Consider the following 24,090-nt stretch of genomic DNA (forward strand, 5'->3'; position numbering starts at 1 on the left):
TACTTATAGGTAACTGGTAATGTTTTTTGAGTCTTCAGTATTTTCTTCTGTATGCAAATTACGCGTAACTAAAAATATATCACACAATGACACTATGTGCATAAATGCCAAAAGTATAATGTTTCTTTTAAAACTTCGAGTTTAAAAGTAAAATGTTGAATATTTTATTTAATTTCCAGAAGTCTAGGATTTATATTAAAACTCTGGTGTCATCTATTAAGGTGCCCAAACATTAAGTCAGTGATAGGACCAACTCTCCTCTTTTACCCAGTGAATTTCATCAGATAACTCACAATAGCACCAGATCCGTCGAACAAATTTCAAGATCCGTGGTTCAATTCCTGTTAAGGATGTAGTTAACTTTTCATATTTCCCGCATTATAAACTTAAAAGTCTCTTAAAGCTCACTTATCCTCTCCTCTCTGAAAAAGGAAAATACGCTGTTCTTATTTTAATCAAAATGGTCTGTCATTTAAATATAAAAATCTCACATTTTCTTAATAATAATACAAGGAACCTCATCATGGTAATTTACGTAAAGCTGTTTTGTTTTCCTAAAACTGGTTATGTGATATAATAGAATATTTCTCATTAAAATGCATTACATAATGACCGTATCCAATTTTTGAAACACCTCCACTTCACTCAATCTCCAACAATGTCTAAAATGTTGAGGATAAGATATATTACTAAAAATGACTTGATTAAGCATATGTTTGGAAAGAAATTGTATCTAACAAAGTACCGTTTATGTATCCATTATGTGTTTGTTTTTGACATCCAATGATTCAGGGAAATTATTTGTGGACACGGACAGTGGCTGCAGCTGTTCAAAGGACTCGGAGCAAATAAAAGCTGTTACTGCTGCTTGCGATACTTTTTGTTTTATTGTAGGGATCTTGCAAGACATAGGAAAGGTGAGCTAAGAGAAGAGGAAAGATGGCGGAGTTTTGTCGGATTTATACGCTTTAGTAAACCGGAAGATTAAAAAAATCACTTCTAGGAAATGGGCATAAGTTAATGCGTGCGAAGATCGATGGAAAAAGTCATATACACGTTTATTCAAACTTTTGTAATGAAAAAATAAATAGTTATATAAAATCTAGGAAAAGATGACAAACGTCTCCTTTTTCCAAAATTAAAAAGTAATAAAAAATTGAAAACTATTAAAAAGCAATAGAATTTATAAGTACATTTTCATTTACAGATTCTAGTTTAACACATGAAAGTTGTTTTTATTTTAATAACTAGATAGACCTACTAGTTAACCCATTAACCGCCAAAACTACAAGGAATGTTTCTTTTCTCATGAAAATAGTAACAAATATTAAATTAAGCATTTATAACATAAATTTACATTCAAAATAAAAAAAAAATGCTTTTACCTGTGGAAAACGCGAGTGTTGCGTTCGCGCAACGTCAGCGGAATAAGACTACGGATGTTTAGCGAGTAGGATTGTACTCGTGTGATGTTTCTTTTGAGTGGAGCGCCGGATTACTTTTTAGCTGTATAACGTTTTATAAATCTACAAATCACTTTACTTGTAATTAATTTAATATTAAAATATACATTGTATCTTTTCACAAATATAGATTATTTCAATTGAAAGATTCAAACATGAAAAGCTTGATTACAATCAAGATGGAAAGCTACATTACATACTTTGCATCTATAAACAGTCTGGCTATGGTACTCTTTACAACAAAGTCTTTTGTTATCAACGGACTTTACGATAAAATGTCTATCATCTCCATGCAATGGTTTTTGAATGCTGAATTTACTAGGTCATCCTGTTGCTGATTTATTTCTGGCTAATTCTACACTCTCAATAGTATTTTGCAAAAGGAATAATGCATTCTCGCGTTTGAAATCTAAAAGAGACTTTATATTTCTAGTAGTAAAAAGTGGTGATATTTAGTCAGTTTAGATACGGTCTTACCTCATATAATTCATCAATATTGTCAATTTGACTATTGTCAAATGCAAATTCTACTTCATATTCCTGTACTGCAAACGTGATATCGATTCTCGTACAATAGTAACAGAAATGTCCTTATAAAAAGATAAATACAATTTTTTCTTGAGGTAAAGAATAAGATCTTGTAAACAATAATATTTCAATCAATCTTCTCATATAAGCTTCAGATGCAATAAATTCTGATTTTTTTTTCTAAGCGTATATATTTGTCTGTTCAACGAGAAGAGAATAAATGTCTAAACCAAAACGAAAATCGAAAATCTGTGCACTAGGTTTACCTTGTATTTTATCTTTTATAATTTCTCTTCTATCTTTTTCTTCATGTTCTTCCTGAGACATAACTAACAGTTACTTTTTTATCCACTTCAAGATTTCATTCTTCTGCCTTTTAAACTTCTTAGTATGACTATAACTGCTTTTAGAAGGCTGAATCTTACTTCTTACGTGAGTTTCAACTTCCCCAGCAGTATCATTGGGTAAAATATCATTATCATTATTTAAAACATTGCCATTTCTTTCTTCTTCGTCACTAGTTTCTGCAATTTCTGGGGGAACAAAAACAATATCAGTTTCATTTTGATCATTATTAAGATTATCATCATCTGTTTCTTCATCAAAAAATCTTTGAAGGGCTTCTTCTAATGTAAGATACCTCGTTCTAGGCATTTTTAAACAACCAGAACATCGAAAGGAATGAGTGAAAAAGGAGATTGACTATACGTTTCCTGCTGACGTTGCGTCAACGCAACACCTGTTTTCCTTTGCTTCCCAACACAAATATAAACATCTGACTGATGTAATGTTCTGATAAACGGTGACCTTGACTAAAAATAGATCACTCATAAAGACGGTGATTCTTTCGTTAAATATTTTGAGCAAAAATACCCGGTCGAAAAGTTTGCTTAAATTTTGCTTAAAGTATGAGATTAATTATTATAAACAAAATGATTGTTGAAGGCAAATATTTTTTACAGAAATAATCTTCATAATATTCCCCACACAAAATCATCTGATAGAATAAAATATCTTAGGTAGTTATATTTATATACGCATTTATTTTGACCGTTGCGTCAATGCAACACCAGCGGCTAATGGGTTAACTAGCAATTCAGTATCTAAAGCATAAAATCATATATTTAAAAATCAGATGCTCAAAATACTAATGCGAAACGTTGGAGAGAAAATATATCATTCTATCAAAAATTTAATGCTACATCTAAAATTATATTTACTTAAAAAAAGAAAAGTCTTAGGATACTTCAGGTATAACAAAGCATTTCTTTGTTGGATCGCCAGCACATGAGACTTGCAGTAAATATTTTTCATGACTGAGAAGGTACTAGTTCCGCTTGGGTGAGATATGAAACTTGAGCAGTGAAAACTAGCAACATTACAGTTTTTTGATTTGTTAAAAAATATAAACAAAAGCATGCATATATATATATATATATATATATATTACAAAATACTTATAATGCACGCATACAGGGTGATTCCAAATTCATGGTACAAACTTGAAGGGGAGGTACAGAACAAAGATACGAATAATATTCGCATAGGAAACCCAGGTTGCAATCCGTTTATTTAGTTATAAATACGCTGTATTTACAAAAAGAGAATTTAAAAATGAGATTGATATCACATAACGTCTCATATGATTTGCTTCATAAGAACAGCACTCGTAGAAACTTTAATCATTCATTTATAATGATCCTGTTTCAAACTACGTCACAAAACACATTTTCATAATTTAGATGCATAAATATTAGTAATTTGCATAAAACACGTAGTTGCCGGCAGAGGTCGGTAGGTGTGCATCTCAGTAGGGAAAAACGCCATCACCGATTGTGCTATCATCAGAACTGAGAGACTTTACGTATGCCGAAAATGCGGACATGAATTACATGTACGGCTGTGCCATGTACATGTACGCCATGTACATGTACATGTACGCCAGAGTACATGTACGCCAAACATGTACATGTACGCCAGAGTTGCCGTACGAATGCATCTGGCTCAGTTTCTGGACAGCCGAATGCTGGATCACAGAATATTTCAACGGCTCCTTCGTCAACTTTGTGAAACAGATTCTTTCCCCGTCACAAGACAGGGCTGGTCAACAATGAATTGTCAACAATATTAGATTTGAAGAAAGCATATGGCTGATAAATCCGAGCCAAGTACAAGACCTGTTGCACGAAACGCAGGTGTGAGCTAATATGCCATTTTAAGAATTTTAAACAAAAATCGCTTACAGCCCTTTCATTTTCGGCAAGTACAAACTTTGAATCCGCATAACTATCCTCTGCACCTGAACTTCTGTCAGTGGATTTTGCAGCAATCTGCACTGCAACCAGACTTCACAGCACATTATCTACTTACAGACGAGGCGACATTTGCCCTTGAGGTACAGTTAATGCGCACAGTTCTCATATGTGGGCAACTGAGAATCCAAACCCAGCGGGATCGCCTTAAGTTTTAACAACGAATCAGTGGTAATGTGTGGGTGGGTATCGTCCACGCCTTTTTAAATTGCCCATACCTACTGCCACAGAGACTCAATGGTCAACGTAGTCTTATTTTTTTTGGAACAAGTGTTGCTAGAGCTGCTGCAAGATGTTCCGATGTTCATTCGTAAACGTATGTGGTTCCAGCTTGATGGGGGCGTTACAGTACTTCAGCTCTGATGTTAGCAATTATCTGAATACAATGTTTTGGCAGCAATGGATTGGCGGTGTTGGACGAACCATTCCCTTGTCCACTCTGATCTCCCTATTTATCGAGCCTCGATTACATTCTCTGAGGCCAACAGAAGAGCCTTGTTTATGCAACTCTAAAAGGGTGGGTGTTGCTACTCAAAAATTTCGAAATTATTCCACTGTAACCGTAAGTCGTTGTAACTGTGAGAGCTTTGTGGCTTGGAATTATCACGATCTGAGTTTAAGCCTTCAAATAACAGTATCTGCAATTTCATTTCAGTTGATTGAGCGGATAGGCCGTGAGTTGTCCGTATATCGGAGAAAGTGTTTTATTACCACATTGTCTGTATGTAACATTTAGACTATTTTTGTAAGCTATTGATTAGGATTAATATACACAGCTTGATAAAAAAAGAAAAAAATAACGAAAGATATAAACATCGAAAATAATAGGTAGAGTCTTTGTGGTTTTTAAGAAAATTAATCGCAAGAGGAACTATTTTTTTTTAAATGAAATTCCGTTCTAATTTTCACTTATGCCAATGGAAGACGCTGTATCATATTGAATGCAGTCACCACAATCAGAATTCCAAAGTAAACAAAGCGTGAATAATTTCTTCTGCTCGTGAGTACAATAATTAGATACTTTGCGCTTTGCAACAGATTTTAAGCGTGGGATAAAATGTTTAAATTGTTTTAAGCTTTATCCCGAGTATGTTCTTTTATATCGAAAGTCCTTTACTGAAAAATATTTGGATTAAATTATTTCCATCCGCCTCTATTCCTCCTTCCAGATTAAAAAATTTGGCAGTCCCGTCGCACACTATTACACCTAACAGCTGAATTTCTATATTTTTTAAACTTCTATTGACTTTGGGTCATTTTATATGTCGGCAGCCTTTCTTCATAAAAATCGCATTCTCAAAGATCAAAAACCGAGATTAAAAACGTGCGAATGGTTCATAACAGAATTAATATCTTTGCAAGAGCACACACAGTTGTCTTTGCACAGCAAACACACTTAGAATATAAGATAGTTTTATTAAAATCGCAAAATTTGTAAATATATTCCACTATAAGTTGTACCGCACTTCCAAAGCCTGAAAGAAACTGAATTAATTTTAACTGTTCTTACTATTAAATCTATTCTAATATTATGCTTTTTTATGTTTAACCAAGTATAATTTAAATTTATAATTCAAAATTTTCATTTTATCTTATTCGTGCATTCTAAGATGCATCTTCTAAGGAAGTTTGCTAAGTAGTATCTTCTGAATAATTGCACCACAAGTAAATTATGATAAGATATTTTAGACTCTGAAGTAACTTGTTTGCTATTTAGCTGATGATAATCAAGATATCGAAGATTTAGATGATAATAAGAATGCTACAATTCTTGAGCTTCTTAAATCCGACTCCTTTGATGGTTCCGATCGTAATAAATTGGTCCAGGTTTGAAAGCTCCAAGAAATAAAACTTACGTTCATCAAGGCGTATGTAAATCGGTGCTGTGTAATAATAAGAAATGTAATAAAATTGTGAATCATTTATACGAAAACTCATGGCTTTTTTATTCTAACGTTCCCTCACTGGATAAAAAGTTCCTGTCCCTCGCCGATGTAATTTTACTTTACTAGAACAGAGTTAACAAGGTCATGAATGCGGGTTTCATAACGAAACGAAATAAACTTTTAGACAGAATAGGAGTAAGCAAAGTCGAAATTCATACCATCAATCAGCTAAACGATATTGGTACTCTTTTTCCCTCATCATCGGGGTACCCCTCTCACTAAAGTTATTAGATATACAATAAATGAGATATTAATTTATTTAGCTTAGTATAATGCTTTGTTATTTTTACTATTTAATAATGATTTATGCAAGACATTTTTAAAAGGTGTTTAATGTCTTTCATTCCTTAGGTAATCATCCAATGTATTTAAATATACTTCCATTTGTAAAGTTTTCCAAAACATAAAATTTCAAGCAAATAGTTTCCTCACTTTGGGTATGAGGGTTTTACAAACGTAAACTCTCACGCTTTAAAGGATTTCAGTACAGCAAACACACTTAAAAGACATGTCATGAATACAGTACATTTAATTGATTTTTTTTTCTTTTGTTACACGGGCACTTTATAAAAACGTTACGTATGTATATATAAATAACGTATGCATTTTTCTTATTCCAAATGTTCAAACACTTGTAACTTAATGCATTCGTCAGAAACGATCAAAAGCCATTGCTTATTTAGTTTTCTTATCACCGATAACTTTTCCCAAAGTACAGCGTAGAGGGCGACCGAATTGCAAAATAAGAAAGAGAATGTTTTCTCCCATTATGAAGAAAGATTCCGGAAGGCGAAACCGAGAGTTTCGTAGCTCTCTTCCTCTATCACCAATCCTATCGATAGGACTTTTGGCCCCCAATTATTTTAATTACACCCTGCTATACAAACAATATACTTGTACAAATATCTAAGCCTTTTTCCGGATTCGAACATGGGCCCAAAGATATGGCAGTCAGCTTCACTAACCATTGTAAAAACCAGAAAGTCCCATTAAATGTTTCCTCTTTATTACATTGTTTAAATGTTTTCATAAAATAATAGCTTTCTTTTGACTGAGTGGATACGATTGAAGTGAGGGTGTGGATACGATTCTGAAAATGAAAGTTAGTTTCCGGCCAAAATATCGACGAATTGTAATTTAATTGTTTATTACGTATGTAACAGGAATAGAGTGAATTTTCCTTAGCAAGTTCTCCATAAGGGCATCACTCGTTTCAGGACATATTGTACTTTATCATAATTAAATTATCCATCTATTCTTATTTTGAAAAGCTCTGTAAATGAAATTATGTGGCTAATGTCACTATTTAAGTAAATAAAGCAATATCCCCCTTCCTCCAATAATCCAGTTTCATCTTGATAAGTTCGATAGTCATAAACATTTGGGACTACAAATCTGGAAGAACTTCCTGAAATAGGAAATCTCCCGAAAGGTTCTAAAACAGACAAAATAATAACAAAATAAAAACAAAAACGCCTTGTTGAAAAAAGTGCGTTCTGTTTAATTTGTCATTGTTCTTAAACCAGCAAAATATTTGCAAATGCCGGAAAAAATAGGTAACCGAATCAGTAAAATGTAACACAAATAAGATAAAGCAGGACCAAAGAGGAAATAAAAAAAAGGCAAAAAGAAAAAAAATAATAATATGGAATCGAATTATACTTTTAGATAATACTCACGAGTGATGTATTATATTATTATTACCGTATGTCATCAACAGCTGTGAATGTAATGGCTGAACAATGATTTGAACCATTTATTTCATTGTTTGGAGATCTGTGATATCAGTCAACATAGTTTTCTTTTATGCACACCATTATTGATTGTTCTAATCCAACTTACCATCAGACTGAGTAAACATTCGTAATTTTTTGCAGATGGCTGAAATGCTAGATGATTTTAAATTTACGTAACTAATAATTTAAAATAAAAAAGGAAGAATGTGCAATACAATGTGAAAAATGACAAAAGCCAAACTATTCTTTCTTCTTCTCCCCAGGGTTTTCCGCTTGCATTTCCTTTAGAAGAGGTATAAATGAACATTTCAAGAAACGTATTCTGGATTATAAATCATGCGTAATATAACAAAACTGCAAGTATAGAAATAATATATTATGAAATTGGGTTCTTCTTGTTATGCTTACGTAACTTAATGAAACTGAAATCCCAGGGGGCCTTTCAGAAGGATTACAAAATTAAATATCTCTATTACGACTGATCGTAGACACATGGTTTGCACTGAATGAAATGAATCAAATAAATTGAATTCCAGGAAATTTAGTTAACCTGAATGTTTTAGAAAAAACTATTACAAATTAATAGTCAATAGAACTTATTTCAAAAGAAGAAGAGAAATATTCTTCGTAGCCGAAATAATCATATAAAAATTCTATCCTTGTGCCGTTAGTTTATCAGACATACCTACTTCATTGACCTTTTCAGGGACTGTATAAGATCACTGACTATAAAAGTGTGAATTTTGAATTTCAATAATTTTCGTATGCGATTTTCTAAAAACTATGCTTTTCAGGAAAACAGACATCAATATAAAAGCATTCGTTTCAAGCAAACGTTTGTAGATGTCTTATAAAATTCCAAAACGTTTATCTACGTAAATTGAATTCCATACAATCTCTAAAACCACTAAGCAATATTTTGTTCGAATGAAAGTGGTTTAAGTCACACGTTTAGGAAAGCTTTTATTCAAACACTTTTGCATGTTGCAAAACCTGTCGTTTTCCTAAAAGAGCATAAGAAACAATTTCTTTCTAGAATTTAAAATTTCTTTGTAGATAAATGCAATAAAAATAGAATTTTTTATATACTTGCTAAAATATGTTAAGTAACCAATGATGTCTTATCATGAAAAAGTACCTAATTTAATTCATTCTTTAAACTAAATCCACGAGCATGTGGCGGCTATAAATTAAATCAACAACCTTATGACAAAAGATTGTTCAGTTTCTAAACAGTATACAATTACATTTCGATAATATTCACAGCATTTTGGTAAATTATAGGATAACGTTCTGTTGTAATTTAATAGTTAGGAGATTTCCAAAGATATTGTTGCATGTGTATAAGTATTCTCGCGATAGTTTACAATGTACTCCAATAGATCAAAGAAATTTTAAATTGGAAATCCGATTTTCCTCGAAAATATTCATCGATGATATGCTGTACAAATTTCATAAAAACCCCTTTGTCATTTGAATTTAAATGTTGTAGGCGTAAAATGAAATCAAAAGGTATAGGGTAAAGGAGTATTTTGAAAATTTACCTTTGGCAGAATCCTTGGTATTGTTACAAATTTGTTTTGAGTTTGATATTTTTAGTAGAATTATAATTAAAATTGTTTTATATCCCCGTGCAATGCAGCACGAGACATATTAGAAAATGCTACGCCAGAAAAGTAAAAATACAGGAGCACCCCGCATTTAACTTTTAATAAATAGATATCTCGTAATTTATATTTAAACTGGATAAATGTAAGTGACTTCTGTGTTAGCTGTGGCCGTAATTATACGCTTTTTGCTTTCCAAAAATTTCTAGAATTGTCTCGTGCGGTCGATTTAAAAAGCTATAAAAGCTAGAGAGAAACATCTCAGTTCACTTGTTTTAGATAACTGCTGTTGTTTACTTACTAGCTGCTAATGCTGTTTATCGGATTAGCTTTCTCTGCGCTGTGGATTGCGTTCTATTCAACGTTTTAGTAGTTTAAAATATAGATACTGATTACATTGCGTGATATTGTAAGAATATCTCTGAGGATAATTCCAGTATTTTATTACATTTGTTGTGATAAAAATAAATTTTATTAATCTTTTATCGGACTTGTGCATTCAAGCTACATACCACATTCAAATTATTGCATATCAGTATTAATATTTTGTTTCCCTTATGAAATTACAAAAAAGCATAACATATATTTCTTCAGATATTTGCACTAAATAAAAGATAACGAATGTTTTACTAGTGTTATTGATAACGTAATGAGAAAGAAAAAAAAACTGAAATCAGATTGACTGTTTAAGGGCGCTAATTCGAAGGTTTCTATTCTCTAAAAAACATAATTAAATTACAAAGTTTTTTTTTTCTTTTGCAATAAGCTTTTATTTAAAGAGGATATGATTATTATGTACTAAAAGTAGAAAAATATTATATCATATAGTTAAATGGGAATAACAGTTTAAATAGTTTTATTTGAAGAATTCATCTGTAAAATGCCCGATTTTCTGTTGGAAAGTTGGATGAAAAATTATAATTCATGTGGAATGTCAAAAACAGCTAATTCACGAATTTTATTAAGCTAGAACACAATTCAGATGTTGAAATCGATAATCACAAACGTTTTCAGAAATTGAAGAATGCGTACTATAAAAAGTATTTTGCAGAAGAAAGTAAATTAGTGGAAATAATTTTTAGCTACGTTATAAAATAAATGATAAGGAATTTAGACTTGTAGTTAAGCTACCAGTCGCTAAAGATACTTCAAATATGGCAAATCGTAATCATTGTTGCTTTCTCGATCACTATCAATGAAGGAAAAATTTGAGAATAATCCGGAATTTTAGAAAGAATCTAAATTATATATTAAAGAATAGGAAATCTTTTCAGCATATCTTGGTAATGGAACTGCATACAGATGCTGTCCTTATGAAGCAATACTAGCATATTCACTAAGCTGTAAAAAATTAGATAAAGCTACAACTAACCTGAGAGCTGTTTTCGAGAATCCTTGTAAAATTGCCAATTCTAATTAGTAAACCCTGACTTAAAATTGGGCAATGACAGTTTCTAAGATGTTGGGCAATTTAGGTTGAATAAGATAGCATGTTACCCTGACATTATTCAAATGTCAGATATTAATATATCTTAAGATCAAGATCTTAAATAGAATCTGTGGCGTTTTACAAAAGAATCTGGGATAAAGAATTAGAACCTCTCATATATTACTGATACAATACCTTTTTCTGGCCATTAGAGTCGTGTTACAGATTGCTTTAGACATTGAAATGTAAAACCTGCCGTACCCTAAGTAATAAAAATTGCATTATGAATAATAAAACTGTATTATAAATAATAAAAATTACATTGTTACCTCAATGATTGGATGAGAGCCTGCAATAATATTCAAGAAGCAATCTCAACTTCTAAGTATTTAGTAGAAGTATTAGATGCTGGAGGTTTTCATTTGAGAAAAGGAAGTGGAAAGTCATGGTACATTCTATCAAAACTGTACGCAGTATCAAGTGAAGTAAGCAAATAATAGCTCCGTCCTATTGGATTATCTGAAACTTTAGAGCTGCACTGGGATTTTATAAGGGATCATTTTATGCTTTAAATTTTAAGATGAAATAACTTAGCGAAGTTTGCTATCGTTGTCTACAAAGCTATTTAATCTTCGTGCTTTGCTTACTTCGGGTATCATATAAATATTCTACCAACAGCTGTTTGTCAACAGCAAGTTTAAATGGGACAGTCTCCTTTCTGAAAAGTGTAGAGTAAAAATTAAACTCTTCAAAAAAAAAAAAAAAAAAATCGAACCTTTGTATGTCCTTGAAATTTAGATAGGAAGATTCAAGCAACCACAAAATTTGTTGCACTTCATGATTTCTTTAACGCCTCAAAACTAACGTCTTTACGGTAATATACGCTGCACAGCCTCAAAGGGGCGGCGATTCTAAAAGTGGCATTTCTGGTTGTTAAACGTGAAGGTGCTCCACTCATATCAAACTAAATATCTCGATGGAGGTCAATGCAGCCTTACTGATTGTTGGATTATATCCAGCCCTATTACGAATACTTGTAGTGTATCAAACAACGTTTCATGCTTGGAATGGTATTTTTGGGTATCAACATCCGGTTCATCACATTCCAATACCAGGGAAACATTCGTTGCCAATTAATTTATAGATACTATGGACTCACAAACAGCTGATAGTGGGGTTCATGTTCATCTAAACATCATCCTATTGCTTTGGCTTCAAGCAGATTACATCTTAACTACTGCGCCACTGTGACTTGTGTTAGAATTTTAAGCTTAGTTATTCATGAATGAATACAGATGTTCTAAAAGGAAAATGAGAACTGAGTATTCTAAAAGCATTTTTAAAATATGCAAAATACTGCGCTTACTGTGAATTTAGTGTGCAATGATGTCACTGATTCCCAATTTGACAAATTTTCAACGACAACTCGAATTTTTAATGTTTTAGTGTATTGCATTAGATTTGTTTCAAATAGTAAAATGTAGATTTATAATTACGAAGATATATACTCAGCAGAGAGAGTAAGTACAATGGCACTAAATGCAGCAGAGAGAAAACGAGGAGGTAACGTAATAATATCTTAGGATCGAAATTTATAGTTTACAATGTTTGGAAGATAATTTGCCTCTGAAGTTCAGCTCATATCGTTCGATATCTTCTTTTTCAATCTGATGATTTATTAAGGGTAAGAGGATTTTTCAGTTGGAATGTAACAAGTAGTCATCCTGTTAATTTATTGGTTATATTAAGTATGTTGTTATTAAATAAATATCAAGTAACCTGTTTCCAAGCTGGAAATAATTCATTAGCTGATGTTTTAAGACAGAATTATTCACGATTTAATCAAAATAATGCAGATATTTTGAACTTCAATGACATCCGTTAACTGGAAAATCATTCCTCCTGGCTTTATGCACTTCGGTAGAATTTGAAAAGCTAGGGTTAAAGCGCGCAAACGTTATCTGAAAACGTTAATTACAGAAACAGTTTTAGCTTTTGAGGAAATATCAATTTTACTTAGCCAAACCGAATCTACATCAAATTTTCGTTTCCTTACGGAGATTGAAAATGTTGACGCAAAAAGCTAAGAAATACTAACTTCGACGTACTGGAGATATAATGGCAAATTTTAGAGATTATAACGATCCCACAAATTTAAATTTGTTGACTGAATAATAGCTGCTTCAAAAATAAAATGATGCTTTGAGAAAAATACCATACGTAATATCTAAATACATTACTGCAAAGCTTTAAATGGACTAAGCATTATCGCAATTCATATGTACATGATTTAGTATTCTTCGAGAAGTTAATATACCTCCTGGAGTACAGGTTTTACGTTTAAAGACTAACAAATTTACCCTGGTATGGATGGGTTAGTGAGCCTACCCATCCTTATCTGAGCACAAACTGTCACTGTCAAAATTGCCACTGCACTACCACTGCCAAGACTCTCTCAAGTGAAGTTATATAAAGTATCGTAAAATTTCCCCACTTGTTACTTTGACAACAACAAAGCTGTTCGACCTTTAGAAAACTGCTCTTATTTGCCATTTTTCTGCCGATAAGGGGAATCTATGGCTTAGCTATAAACATTCTTTGAGTTTGGAACTTCACGTTCTCGTAAGAATGATTGTTTGTATGCAGCGAATTGCCAGTTTTATTAATTATACCTTAAATGAGAATATATTATTCTATCTTACTATGGGCTTTTATGTCTGTGCTAATATAACTGAAATAACTCGGAACTACTACTACTAATAATGATCTGGCCTTGCATCATATGTCTTCTTGTGAACACTTCTGCGTGAACAATTAAAATATGTAAAATTAAAGTATTCACGATTCTCCTGGTGACATATTGAATTAAATCGCAGTCAAATGAATAACAGTCTATCTACTTATCTATCTGTTTATATGTTTTAACTCTCGCTCCGTTCTTTGAAGGACACTGCGGGGAGATATCTTTTAATCCTCCGTTAAAATTGCAGAAATATTTGATCGGCTATCCGCTCAGCATATGCAGCCATAAGGATGAGGGCATACCGAATAACCGCACTAGGCAGAACATTTTGTTAACCTCATCAACTGGACTCGCTGAAAAACCAATCAATAAAGGAGTACTAGCGGGCAGCCCGCCAGCTGAGCGGGCTGAAGCCCGCTACGTGAGGGAAGGGATGCCTTCATGGAGCGGTCGTTTTATTCACGTATGCATCCACAAGGTATTCGCTCGCTCGCTTGATTGCTAGCGGGCAAGCCCGCTTTATAAACATGCGGAAAATCACGAAGACACTTGTGCAGCCTGCCCATTCGCAAAAATTCGAAATTTGGAACAAAATACGAGTGTTCAGCGATTTTACTCGGGCTGCGCCCGCTCTATTCCCGCATGCATCTACAAGATAGTGCATAAACGTCACACACGAAAACACTCATGCAGCCAGCCCCTTCGCCGGGATTCAAAAGTTGGAGGAAACTACCAGTGTTCAGCGATTTTACCCGCTTTATTCACGTATGCATCCACAAGATACTCTATAGACGTGCGGAAAATCACGAAAGCTCTAAACCAGCCAGCCCGCTGGCCGGGATTCGAAAGTTGGACCGAACTACCAGCATTTAGGGATTTCACCCGTGCTGCGCCCGCTTTATTCACGTATGCATCCGCAAGATACTGCGTACACGTTGCACATGAGGAAAATTCGAATGTTTGACAGAACTACCATTGCTCAGCGGTTTTGCGCCGGCTGCGTCCGCTTTATTCGCATATGCACTGAGAAGATACTGCATACATTATACACATGCAGAAAATCACGAAAACACTCATACAGTCAGCCCCCCCCTCGCCGGGATGGAACGAACTGCCAGTGTTCAACGATTTTACAGGGGCTGCGTTCGCTTTATTCACGTATGCTTCCAAAAGATACTGCATGCACGTTACACATGCGGAAAATGACGAAAACAGCCCGCTCGCCTGGATTCGAAAGTTGGACCGAAATACCAATGTTCAGCGGTTTTGCTCGGGCTGCGCCCCCTTTATTCATGTATGCATCCAGAAGATACTGCATGCACGATACACATGCTCTCGGCTAAGTCTCTTAGTTAGTTCTAATTTAGTTCTTATTTCTTATTCTATAAGTCCTAATTTAGTTCTTATTTCTTATTCTATAAGTTCTAATTTAGTACTTATTTCTTATTCTATAAGCTCTAATTTAGTTCTTATTTCTTATTCTGAGTTTAAGCGCAGGTGGAGGTTTTGTTGTAAGCCCCAAAAGAGGCCACACGTTTGTCTTATTTTGAGTGAAATAAGGGCCAGTTAACCCTTCTTGAGTCTACGCCTTTAGTTACTTGAACTAAGCGATAAGTCGCGTAGCGGTTCATTAGTTTCCTCGACATGTACTTTAGACAAAAAGAGTGAGGAACCTTACAACTCGTATAGCTCCGCATCCAATTGAGGCAAGAATTAATATATTTTATTCTTTTGGATTTCTTTAATAAAGGTTTGTACAGTTCTCTTGTATCATAATGTTAGTTCTAGATTGTGGAAATGTTCTGCGTCACTGCAGCAACAAAATGTTACCGAATATTAATTATGTGTTATGCAATATATAGAAGCATAGTGTCGTCCAATTTAATTTTTCTGCATGATAAAACCTGCGGAAATCTTCTGTGCATCTCACATTAAAGATTTTATGAATTTTAGGAAAAGTGTGAACTACTCTTATTGGTTCACATGAATATGTCGATTTACTAAAACGGTAAAAGCTCACAATTAGCTCAAATTTCTGATTTCCTCCTAGACTGTTTAAATTACAGGTTTTTCAGGAAAAATAATTTAAGTGATAATGTTTGAGAATCCTTTTGGGGGAATTTGTTTTTGAGCCCAAATGCTAAAATTTTCCCCATATTTCAAATATCAATTTAAATACAATTTACACTACAAACTAAACATTTCCGCTTTTTTATGCGGCACTTTAAATGTATCAGTAAGCAAAAGGATACGAAGAATTAAACCCAAATAATGAAACGATAATTAGAGCATTCAGTTATCATAGGCGCATCACAGATTCAGAACAGAAATTAAGAATAGGATATTGAATAGTGTTAAAGAAGGGGAAAAATCTGCCGCCATGATACAAAAAGTTCCTTGTGTAAAGCATTTCCTTATATAGATAATAATAAATATAATAATAACGAAAGAGATGTCAAAAACTGAGGCTTTTAATGACCAAAATGTAATACTCACAGATAAAAACTAAAAGAAGTTTTCAATGTATGAAATAATCTATCTAAACTAAATGTGTAATTTAAACAGCATTAGAGTGGAATTTCATTTTAATTTAGAGATGCAAATACGTAATGTAAATAAATATATGTGATCTTAAGGTGCTTATTAGAAATAACAAAAAATGGAATTTCAAATTAGACGATGAACTGAAAATATATTGGAACAAATCTAGTCTAAAAGATAAGAAAAACGTAGCTGCAAAAACTGCATGAAATTAAAAATGAAATAATAATGTAATAAGTAAAGTTTGGTAATAATGAAACAGAAATGGAACAGAAACAAAAACAAAAAGAAAAATCTGATGTGCACACCCCATGCACATCAGATTTTTCTTTTTGTTGCATTTTTGCTGCCCTTCATTTAAATTTATTTCAATTAGATATATATTTCTAATTCAGTCTATTCAATTTCAACTTCACAGCAAGGAGAAAACACATAAAAACTCAAAGCCTCTTCAGTAAGAATTGTAAACTACAGAAAAATGTAAAACACAAAACACAGTTTAAAAACAGTTAAACGTAAAACAATTTTTTCAATTAAAATTAGAGTTTGTTTGCCAAAACAACCATTTTGGCCAACGTGCAGGATTACCAAATCTTCGGTGCATAAAACTCTGAGGTTACCATTTAGTTTTAGTCCAAGTGGGCAAAAAAATGAAGCTGGTGCACCAACTGACTTAACTCACCGTACAACTAAGAGTTTCAAATGTAAACAAGTAGCCGCCACCTTAGGCCTAGCTATGACCTACACTTCTAAATTGGTAATAATTCTACAAATATTGCATATAGATTAACTAAAGATACGAAATCCTTAAACAGAATACCATAAGAACAACATAATTCAATCACCTTTAAAGAAAAATGCATAATTTACCAACACATAAGAATAAAAACGCACAGCGTACTGAGCCGGGTAAGAAGGTGGACATATATATACGTTTGGTGCCACTGATTGCAACAAAACTGGAAGGTGCACAACTGGATATTATAACAATCTCATATACAAATTTTAAACGTTCTGTGGTTAATCGTTTTTGAGTTATATCAGATACATACATGCATACGTATAGACGTCACGCAAAAAAAAAAAAAAAAAAAAAAAAAAAAAAAAAGGCTTCTGAATTTCTTTTAAATTCTTTTTACAAGCTCTAATGGAAAAATAGTCTTTCATTCTATGAATATGTGTAGACGTTACACAAAAAAATCGTGCAAATGGATATTTCCTCTGAAATATTATACACGAAATTTTTCGAGCTTACAATGCTTCCTTTGCTTCGTAGAAGAAAGTAAAAAAAAAAAAAAAACAGTACCCACATACATATATCTCACTAGATTAAAATTAATTTCATAAATGAAGAAGCAAATAATATCGAAGAATTTCAACGTCACAAGACAGTTCAGTTTTACTTAGACGCTACTTTTCAAAGTAAATGAATTATTAATAAAATATCGAACCGAGCAAAATATAAAAGAAGAAAAATCAATGAAAGGTTAAAGAAAAGATATAGGGAGAAACTTATTATATTTGTATGGCGGTATATTAATTAAAAAGTAATACATGTTATGTCAAAAGCCTTAGAAATTAACAAATTCAAACAGTAATTGAGAGGCTTCCAAGAAGCGCAAATTAAGCAGTCTGGAAATGAATTTGCTTACGGATGCGTTCAAAACGATGCGTTGAATAATGCATAATAATTAAGGGAATGACAAGAGTATAATTAGCAATGATTAGTTTTTGTATTAAAAAAACCGCCATTTTTTCCCTGTCTCAGGGTAATGATAGAGATTTTTCCCTCTTGATTATAAAGAAAGTACGTTTTTAAGAAGCATCATATTTGGATTAATTAACATGAAAAGCTGCCTTTGAAAACATTCTCAGCACTGAAACCTTAAGTTTGAAACTATATTTTTTATAAATTATTTGATTAATGGTTGACCAATGAAATTTATGCAACTTTTCACGAGCTTCTGCTGAAATATAAAATGCAAAAACGTTAAACAAAAAACAGAAATGGGAAAAATAAATACCTGTAAAGTTTAAGATTTTAACGGTCGCTCAAAGGTATTTGTTAAGGTTATTTACACTCTCGCTGAATTCTCAGTCTACCAGCCTGCTGTTGCATTCACTTTTTTTTTTTTTTTTTTTTTTTGTCATTTTTGCATTAAAGCTTAAGTGAGAAGAATGCTTAAGGTTCAAGCATTCTTGGCACTTACGCAATGTGCAGTTCAAATAACCTATACAGATATGCCATAGCTCCATATACAAAGTCACAAATACTTTAACAGCAGCATATGTTTAGAATTCCCGATGCAGTGTTAAGTGTTGACATACACATTTTTCTATTTTTTTCAGTCTTTTCTCAGTTCGTCATATCAATATTCAGTTTTCTAAGTAAGATGGCTTATATATTTTTTTATTATTAACGTTTCGTCTGCCAACTTTATTTTTAAAGCATCACGTTCTTCGCATTTAAGCCACGTATAATTCAATTCAACAGCAAAGTTACAGAACATTCAAAAATAATATGTCTTTAGAATTTCCGACAGATAGTCTCACACGCTGCATATAAAATGTTCTGTTCTGTACTGTGTCGCTACTGTTCGCTTTCGAGTCGTTGAGTTTGATAATCAAAGAATTATTAAAATTTTACAAAACATGAAATAAATAAAGAAAAATATATGACGTCATTCTAAGAAATTATTGTAAATTTTAATTAGATAAAATATGAATTAAATGCATTTTTAATATCAAAAGTAAAAAAACGATTATTCTTAAGAACTGCATCTGCGGCTTTGAAATAGTTAATTTGTTAATCCACAACAGACAGATTCAATTTGAAACAGAAATGTCCTACATTTTGCTGAATGTCAATATACTCGAACGAAAAGTGGAAAGAGGCATTCAAAATGATTCAAAGCAAAATCCTATTTTGAGAGTAATAGCTTTTCTTGGGGATCATACTTGCAGAATCTTACAAAATTCGTGTGGTAGGAAACGGTGGCAATCATACCTGTATTGACACCTAACCTAAGCATAATAATCTTTGTATTAATTACAAATTAAATAACCTTTTAGTTCAATGAATGTTTTACGGCTATTATGATATGATAAAGTAATAAAAATACATGCCAATATTAATAACGCATTTTTATTATTTGAAAATTTATAAATGCATTGGGTGAAAATTCTTTCAATGTACCAAATATCACAAAAATGATTTTCAGAAATAAAAAGACTAACATACTAAAAATCACAAAACAATATTATGACTGATATTAAAGGATAAAAAATCAACCTCGTAATATTACAATTTATCTAACATTCATCAAGAACGCCAGAAATAGTTAAAAGCGCGAATTTTGAAATGAAATTGTAAGGATCTTAAGTTTTACTAACGTTTATTTTATTTTAAATCTTTACTATCACTTCTTATTTTCTACTTCCGGCCAGAATTATAAGCGTTAAGGTTTTTATGCAAAGTTTGTCTGGCGAACGCCAAGTATTTAAGTTGTGGCTTTTTGCCAAGCGAGAGAGAGGAAGCAGTGAGTCGAAGCAGGCCGCTTACCTTAGAAGTTACGCAGTTGCTTGTTGCCTTCCAGGCCAGAGGTTTTAATCCTCTTGATAAATTTAAACGTATTGTAGTGTTCACAGTTCTCTGTACTACATACGCTTCCTGTTATTATAAGGCCAATCTTCCACGTTTATTATTCTAAAGTTAAATTAGAGTTTAGTTTTATTTTTATACTTTTACGTTTTGACCCCAAGTAGCGGGTCTGTGTGTTCCGAAGTACGGAAGTTTTTGTAAATAGAGAAAAATAAAGGGTTTTGTATACCCTTCTTGTGTATCCTGTCTACTTCCCACAATTAGTGAACATAGCTTTAGTAAGCTCTCTGTTCCGAGTCAGGTCCTTGCATGTTCCCGAAGAAGGTAAGAAGGAACATTGAACCTGATAAAATATTGTATTAAATTTTTATTACGCAAAGTTAAACATTTTGTGATTCATTTTTTGGAAAAAGTAGAAAAAACAAATATAGATATGGGCCATTGACCGTAAAAAACATTACACTCCGTAGATTTTATAATTTAAAAAAAAATTGAAAGTGCATTAATTTGCGGTTCTCTCTTATTTAAAACAGTTTTATGATTGAATGTACATTGCCATTAACGTTTGCGAAACTAGGTTTTATGGTCTATATGTATATATGCTAGTGCATGAGTTTATACACATTCATACATATGCAAGATAGTTTTGCCAACGCTCACGAGGGCTACCTGCTTAAGGAGAGAAATGCCTTCTTGGAGGACTTTCTAAGGTTAAGCTTGTATCCAGTAGACCGATCGTGAGGTTCAGACATATATAAGAAAAAAGCAGAATTGTTGATTCACCGAGCTAGCCCAACACTTTCAAGATTGTAGGAAATGTGTAAAGCAATGGGCAATATCTGACAAAAGAAATGCCCTTTCTTACGTAAAGCAGTCCCATGGGATACATAACATTTGTATCATTTTTCCTAAAGTATTATATCAATGCGAGTATATTGTCTTTTCGTCTTCACTTTATGAAAAGGCCTGATTACTACGTAGTGGCTGAAATCCAGGGCCTAAAACCCCATGATTTATATGCTTCAAAATTCATTCTAAAACTTCTCATTAGCAAGTTTTTTTCTCGTAATTTTTCTTCATATATGCTGGGGCATAAAAGCTACCGGTGAAAGAGCTGCGTCTATTGGTCTATTAACCTGGTTCTGAATAAAATTCTACGCGTGCATTCTTAAGCTGACTATTCGGTAAAACTTTGACTCGACTACGACGTATTTATTTGAAGTAAAACGTACAGTTGCAGAAATATCCTCCCGTCGATGGAGTGGGAAAAAATGAATAAATGCATTACCTTATATTCTCAATGGTTGTTCTTGTCATTATGTTCATATTGAAAGTTCCGTATCCACTCGGCATATTTACTATGGTTTGATGGTCTAACAATCATTTATCTTATTTCGCAAAACAATCGGTTTGAATTTCATACACATATTTGGGCTCGTGATAACACAATTCATAGTCAGATAAAACATTTAACGCAAATGTTTTGTTTTTCGAAATTTATGATTTTGAAATTATTTGTAAATAATCTGTACAAATAAGTCAAACAAAAACTATCTCAAGCAAAGATTCCAACTTATGTATACAATTTTATATATTTTTTAAACTTATGCTCAATATGAAATAATGCATTAAGCATTAAAAGAAAAAGATCGTTTCTTTCAGTGCTTAATATAATAATATTATTTTCGGTTGCTTCGCATGTAACCTAATGCAAAGTTTTTGACGTAAGTATTCTAAACACTGAAAGTAGTTTATTACCAACAGCAACAAAACTCTGTTTAAATTTTTAGCTTGTAAATAGTAAGCTAGTAAAAGTATAGCTAGTAAAATAACAGTACACACATAGATCTTTCATGCAATGTGTAAGATGGATTACATACATATCAGTTAAATATTCCCTAAAGCTTGCATGCCAGGCTTCGAGGTAATGTGTGAAGCTTTGATGAAACCCTCAGAATGTCCTAAGGAAAAGCATGTTCTTCACATCTGATTGCAATCTTAAATTTGTTTAAATCATCTACAAATGAAGCTCAGAGAAAGTGGTCCGGAGCTGCCAAATCTGGGTAGCAGAATGACCAAGTCACATCAAAAAATGGAAAACCAGATGATTTGGAAATGTCTAAGTACAACCATGCCTGTAATAGCCGTTACGCATTTCTGTTGGAAGCATATTGTACTCTCCAGCTGTGCTGCCCACCATTCTTGCAATATTCATTGTTCTACAATACCGGTTAAACGTCTGTTGTCAGGACGTATTTGAATGAAGCTTTCATAGCCACAATCTGCAAATGCATCGACCAACTATGTATATGGTATACAAATTGTTTGATTTTTCCATGGGGATAGGTATGCCACACATGCGCACCCTGCATTCTGGTAGGTTCTCCAATTCCTACTGTTGGATAGGATATTCGATCTCCTGTATATTAGTTACCTTATTTTTGTATAAAGTTACTGACAGGTAGGTATCATCAATAGGAAATCGTGAAAAGTCTTCACCCTCTGTATAGGAAAATCTACATAAATCTTAATTTTAGACTTGTACGTTAGCATTTCTGCGATACACATATTAAAGTAACTAGTATACGAAAATTAATTTCAACACTAATTGCATGCATTTTGTTAGCGGCGAAAAGAATCTTACCTGTACACGAGGTTTGAATGATCAGAAATAGAATTTGAATAGTTGTGTACTTCAGATGAAGTCTCCTCCGCATAATTCCCTTGGCCAATCAAATCTTCAGATGTCTGTTCCGACCTTCACGTAGATTAGATCTATATCAATTAAAAAAGAAATATTAAAATGGTAAATAACTACACTTAGATATTCAACGTAAATTAATATTACTTTTATTGAAAGTAACAAATAAAAAAATTACCTCCACCCGATAATAGAGATATTTATTTGGAACAACCTGCTGAAAACAAACAATTGCTAACACGATCTATAGTATGTTATATGATATAAAATTTATAATAATTTTTGAATATAAATTACTTTACCTAGCTTGACTGAGTACTTTTCATTTAGATATATGAATTATCATTTAAATAACTACTCCGAATAAAACATAAGTACTATGGAAGTCGAAACGTTTGAGGACATAACAACAGATAAGTTATATCTTCCTAATTGAGATACCAATAGGAAAAGTCTTAAAGAAATTATGCAAACAACAAACAATGCTTAAAATTGCTGTTTTTATATGAAAATATACGCAGAAATGTAAGCTTCTATCCAGTTTTGTGCTACTGAAGATGCTAACAATAAAAAATAACACCTATTTATAAGAGTATTGACAATTTCATAAAGTTTGCTTTTAGAGTACACTAATGACAAGAAATTCTGCACAGATAATAACATCAAAGATGAGCTGGTTCAGTGGCCATATAGTGTATTACAATAGGCTTTAGGAATAAGGATCGAAACAAGGACACGGGCGCAATGAAACTGACTGCTATTAATATTCGAAATGACGAAATATTTTAGCCCTATTTATACATATACGTTAACCAAAGTGAATAAAAATGTGTTTTAATCACTCTTTCTCAGATAGTTGTATTCATATCCTAAAATATACTTTTATTAATTGATTTCATAAATTTCTTTCAATCAGAAATTTTCTTGAAATAAGACAAGAATGTTTAAGAAATCCCATTTAGCAATTTGAGTGGCAAGACTCTATAAATGAAAAAGTAAAAATTCAGTTTTCTTTCATCGTATTCATAGCGTAGCAAAATGTTGAATTTATAAAATATTCTCTGAGCTCTGACGAATTAAGTAAAATTCATAGCATGTACCTTTATGTTAAAACTCGTAGATATCAGTGTAATTATATTTTCATTGTTTGGGTTTACCTGGGAAAGAATAATGCTCTTTTTATGGGCCTAATAATTAATTTGTGGAGACATTAGGTATTTTGGAAGCAGAAGAGATAAAAATTAGCAACGCCTTCGCCGGGACTCGAAACACGGGCCTCTCGAATACGCGTCGAGCTTGCTGATCTCTACACTACGAAAGCATGCTAAGAAGGCGGGAGAAAGATCTTATAAATCAAAAATTAGTTAGTAATTATTTCCTAAATTTAGGGGAAAAAAACTTTAAATTTTATTAGAATTAGTTACTGTAAAATGATCGAAATCAATTTAGTCGTTCTTGAATCTTCCAAAGAAATTTGTAAGCG

General features: G+C 32.6%; 1 protein-coding gene across 1 annotated transcript in view; it reads right to left on the bottom strand.

Moving 5' to 3' along the window:
• The window catches only part of LOC118192483 (adhesion molecule nephrin-like), a 908,686-nt gene that overhangs the window by 642,828 nt on the left and 241,768 nt on the right, over positions 1–24,090 (bottom strand). The window contains exon 2 of the mRNA XM_085815030.1: positions 22,551–22,681. Coding sequence (XP_085671156.1) covers positions 22,551–22,623 — 73 coding nt within the window. The 5' untranslated portion in view covers positions 22,624–22,681. The remainder of the gene's footprint in view (positions 1–22,550; positions 22,682–24,090) is intronic.

This window comes from Stegodyphus dumicola, chromosome 4 (genome assembly GCF_044657685.1).
Source record: "Stegodyphus dumicola isolate Sdum_Otavi_A_Nest chromosome 4, ASM4465768v1".
NCBI classification, from domain to species: Eukaryota; Metazoa; Arthropoda; class Arachnida; order Araneae; family Eresidae; genus Stegodyphus; species Stegodyphus dumicola.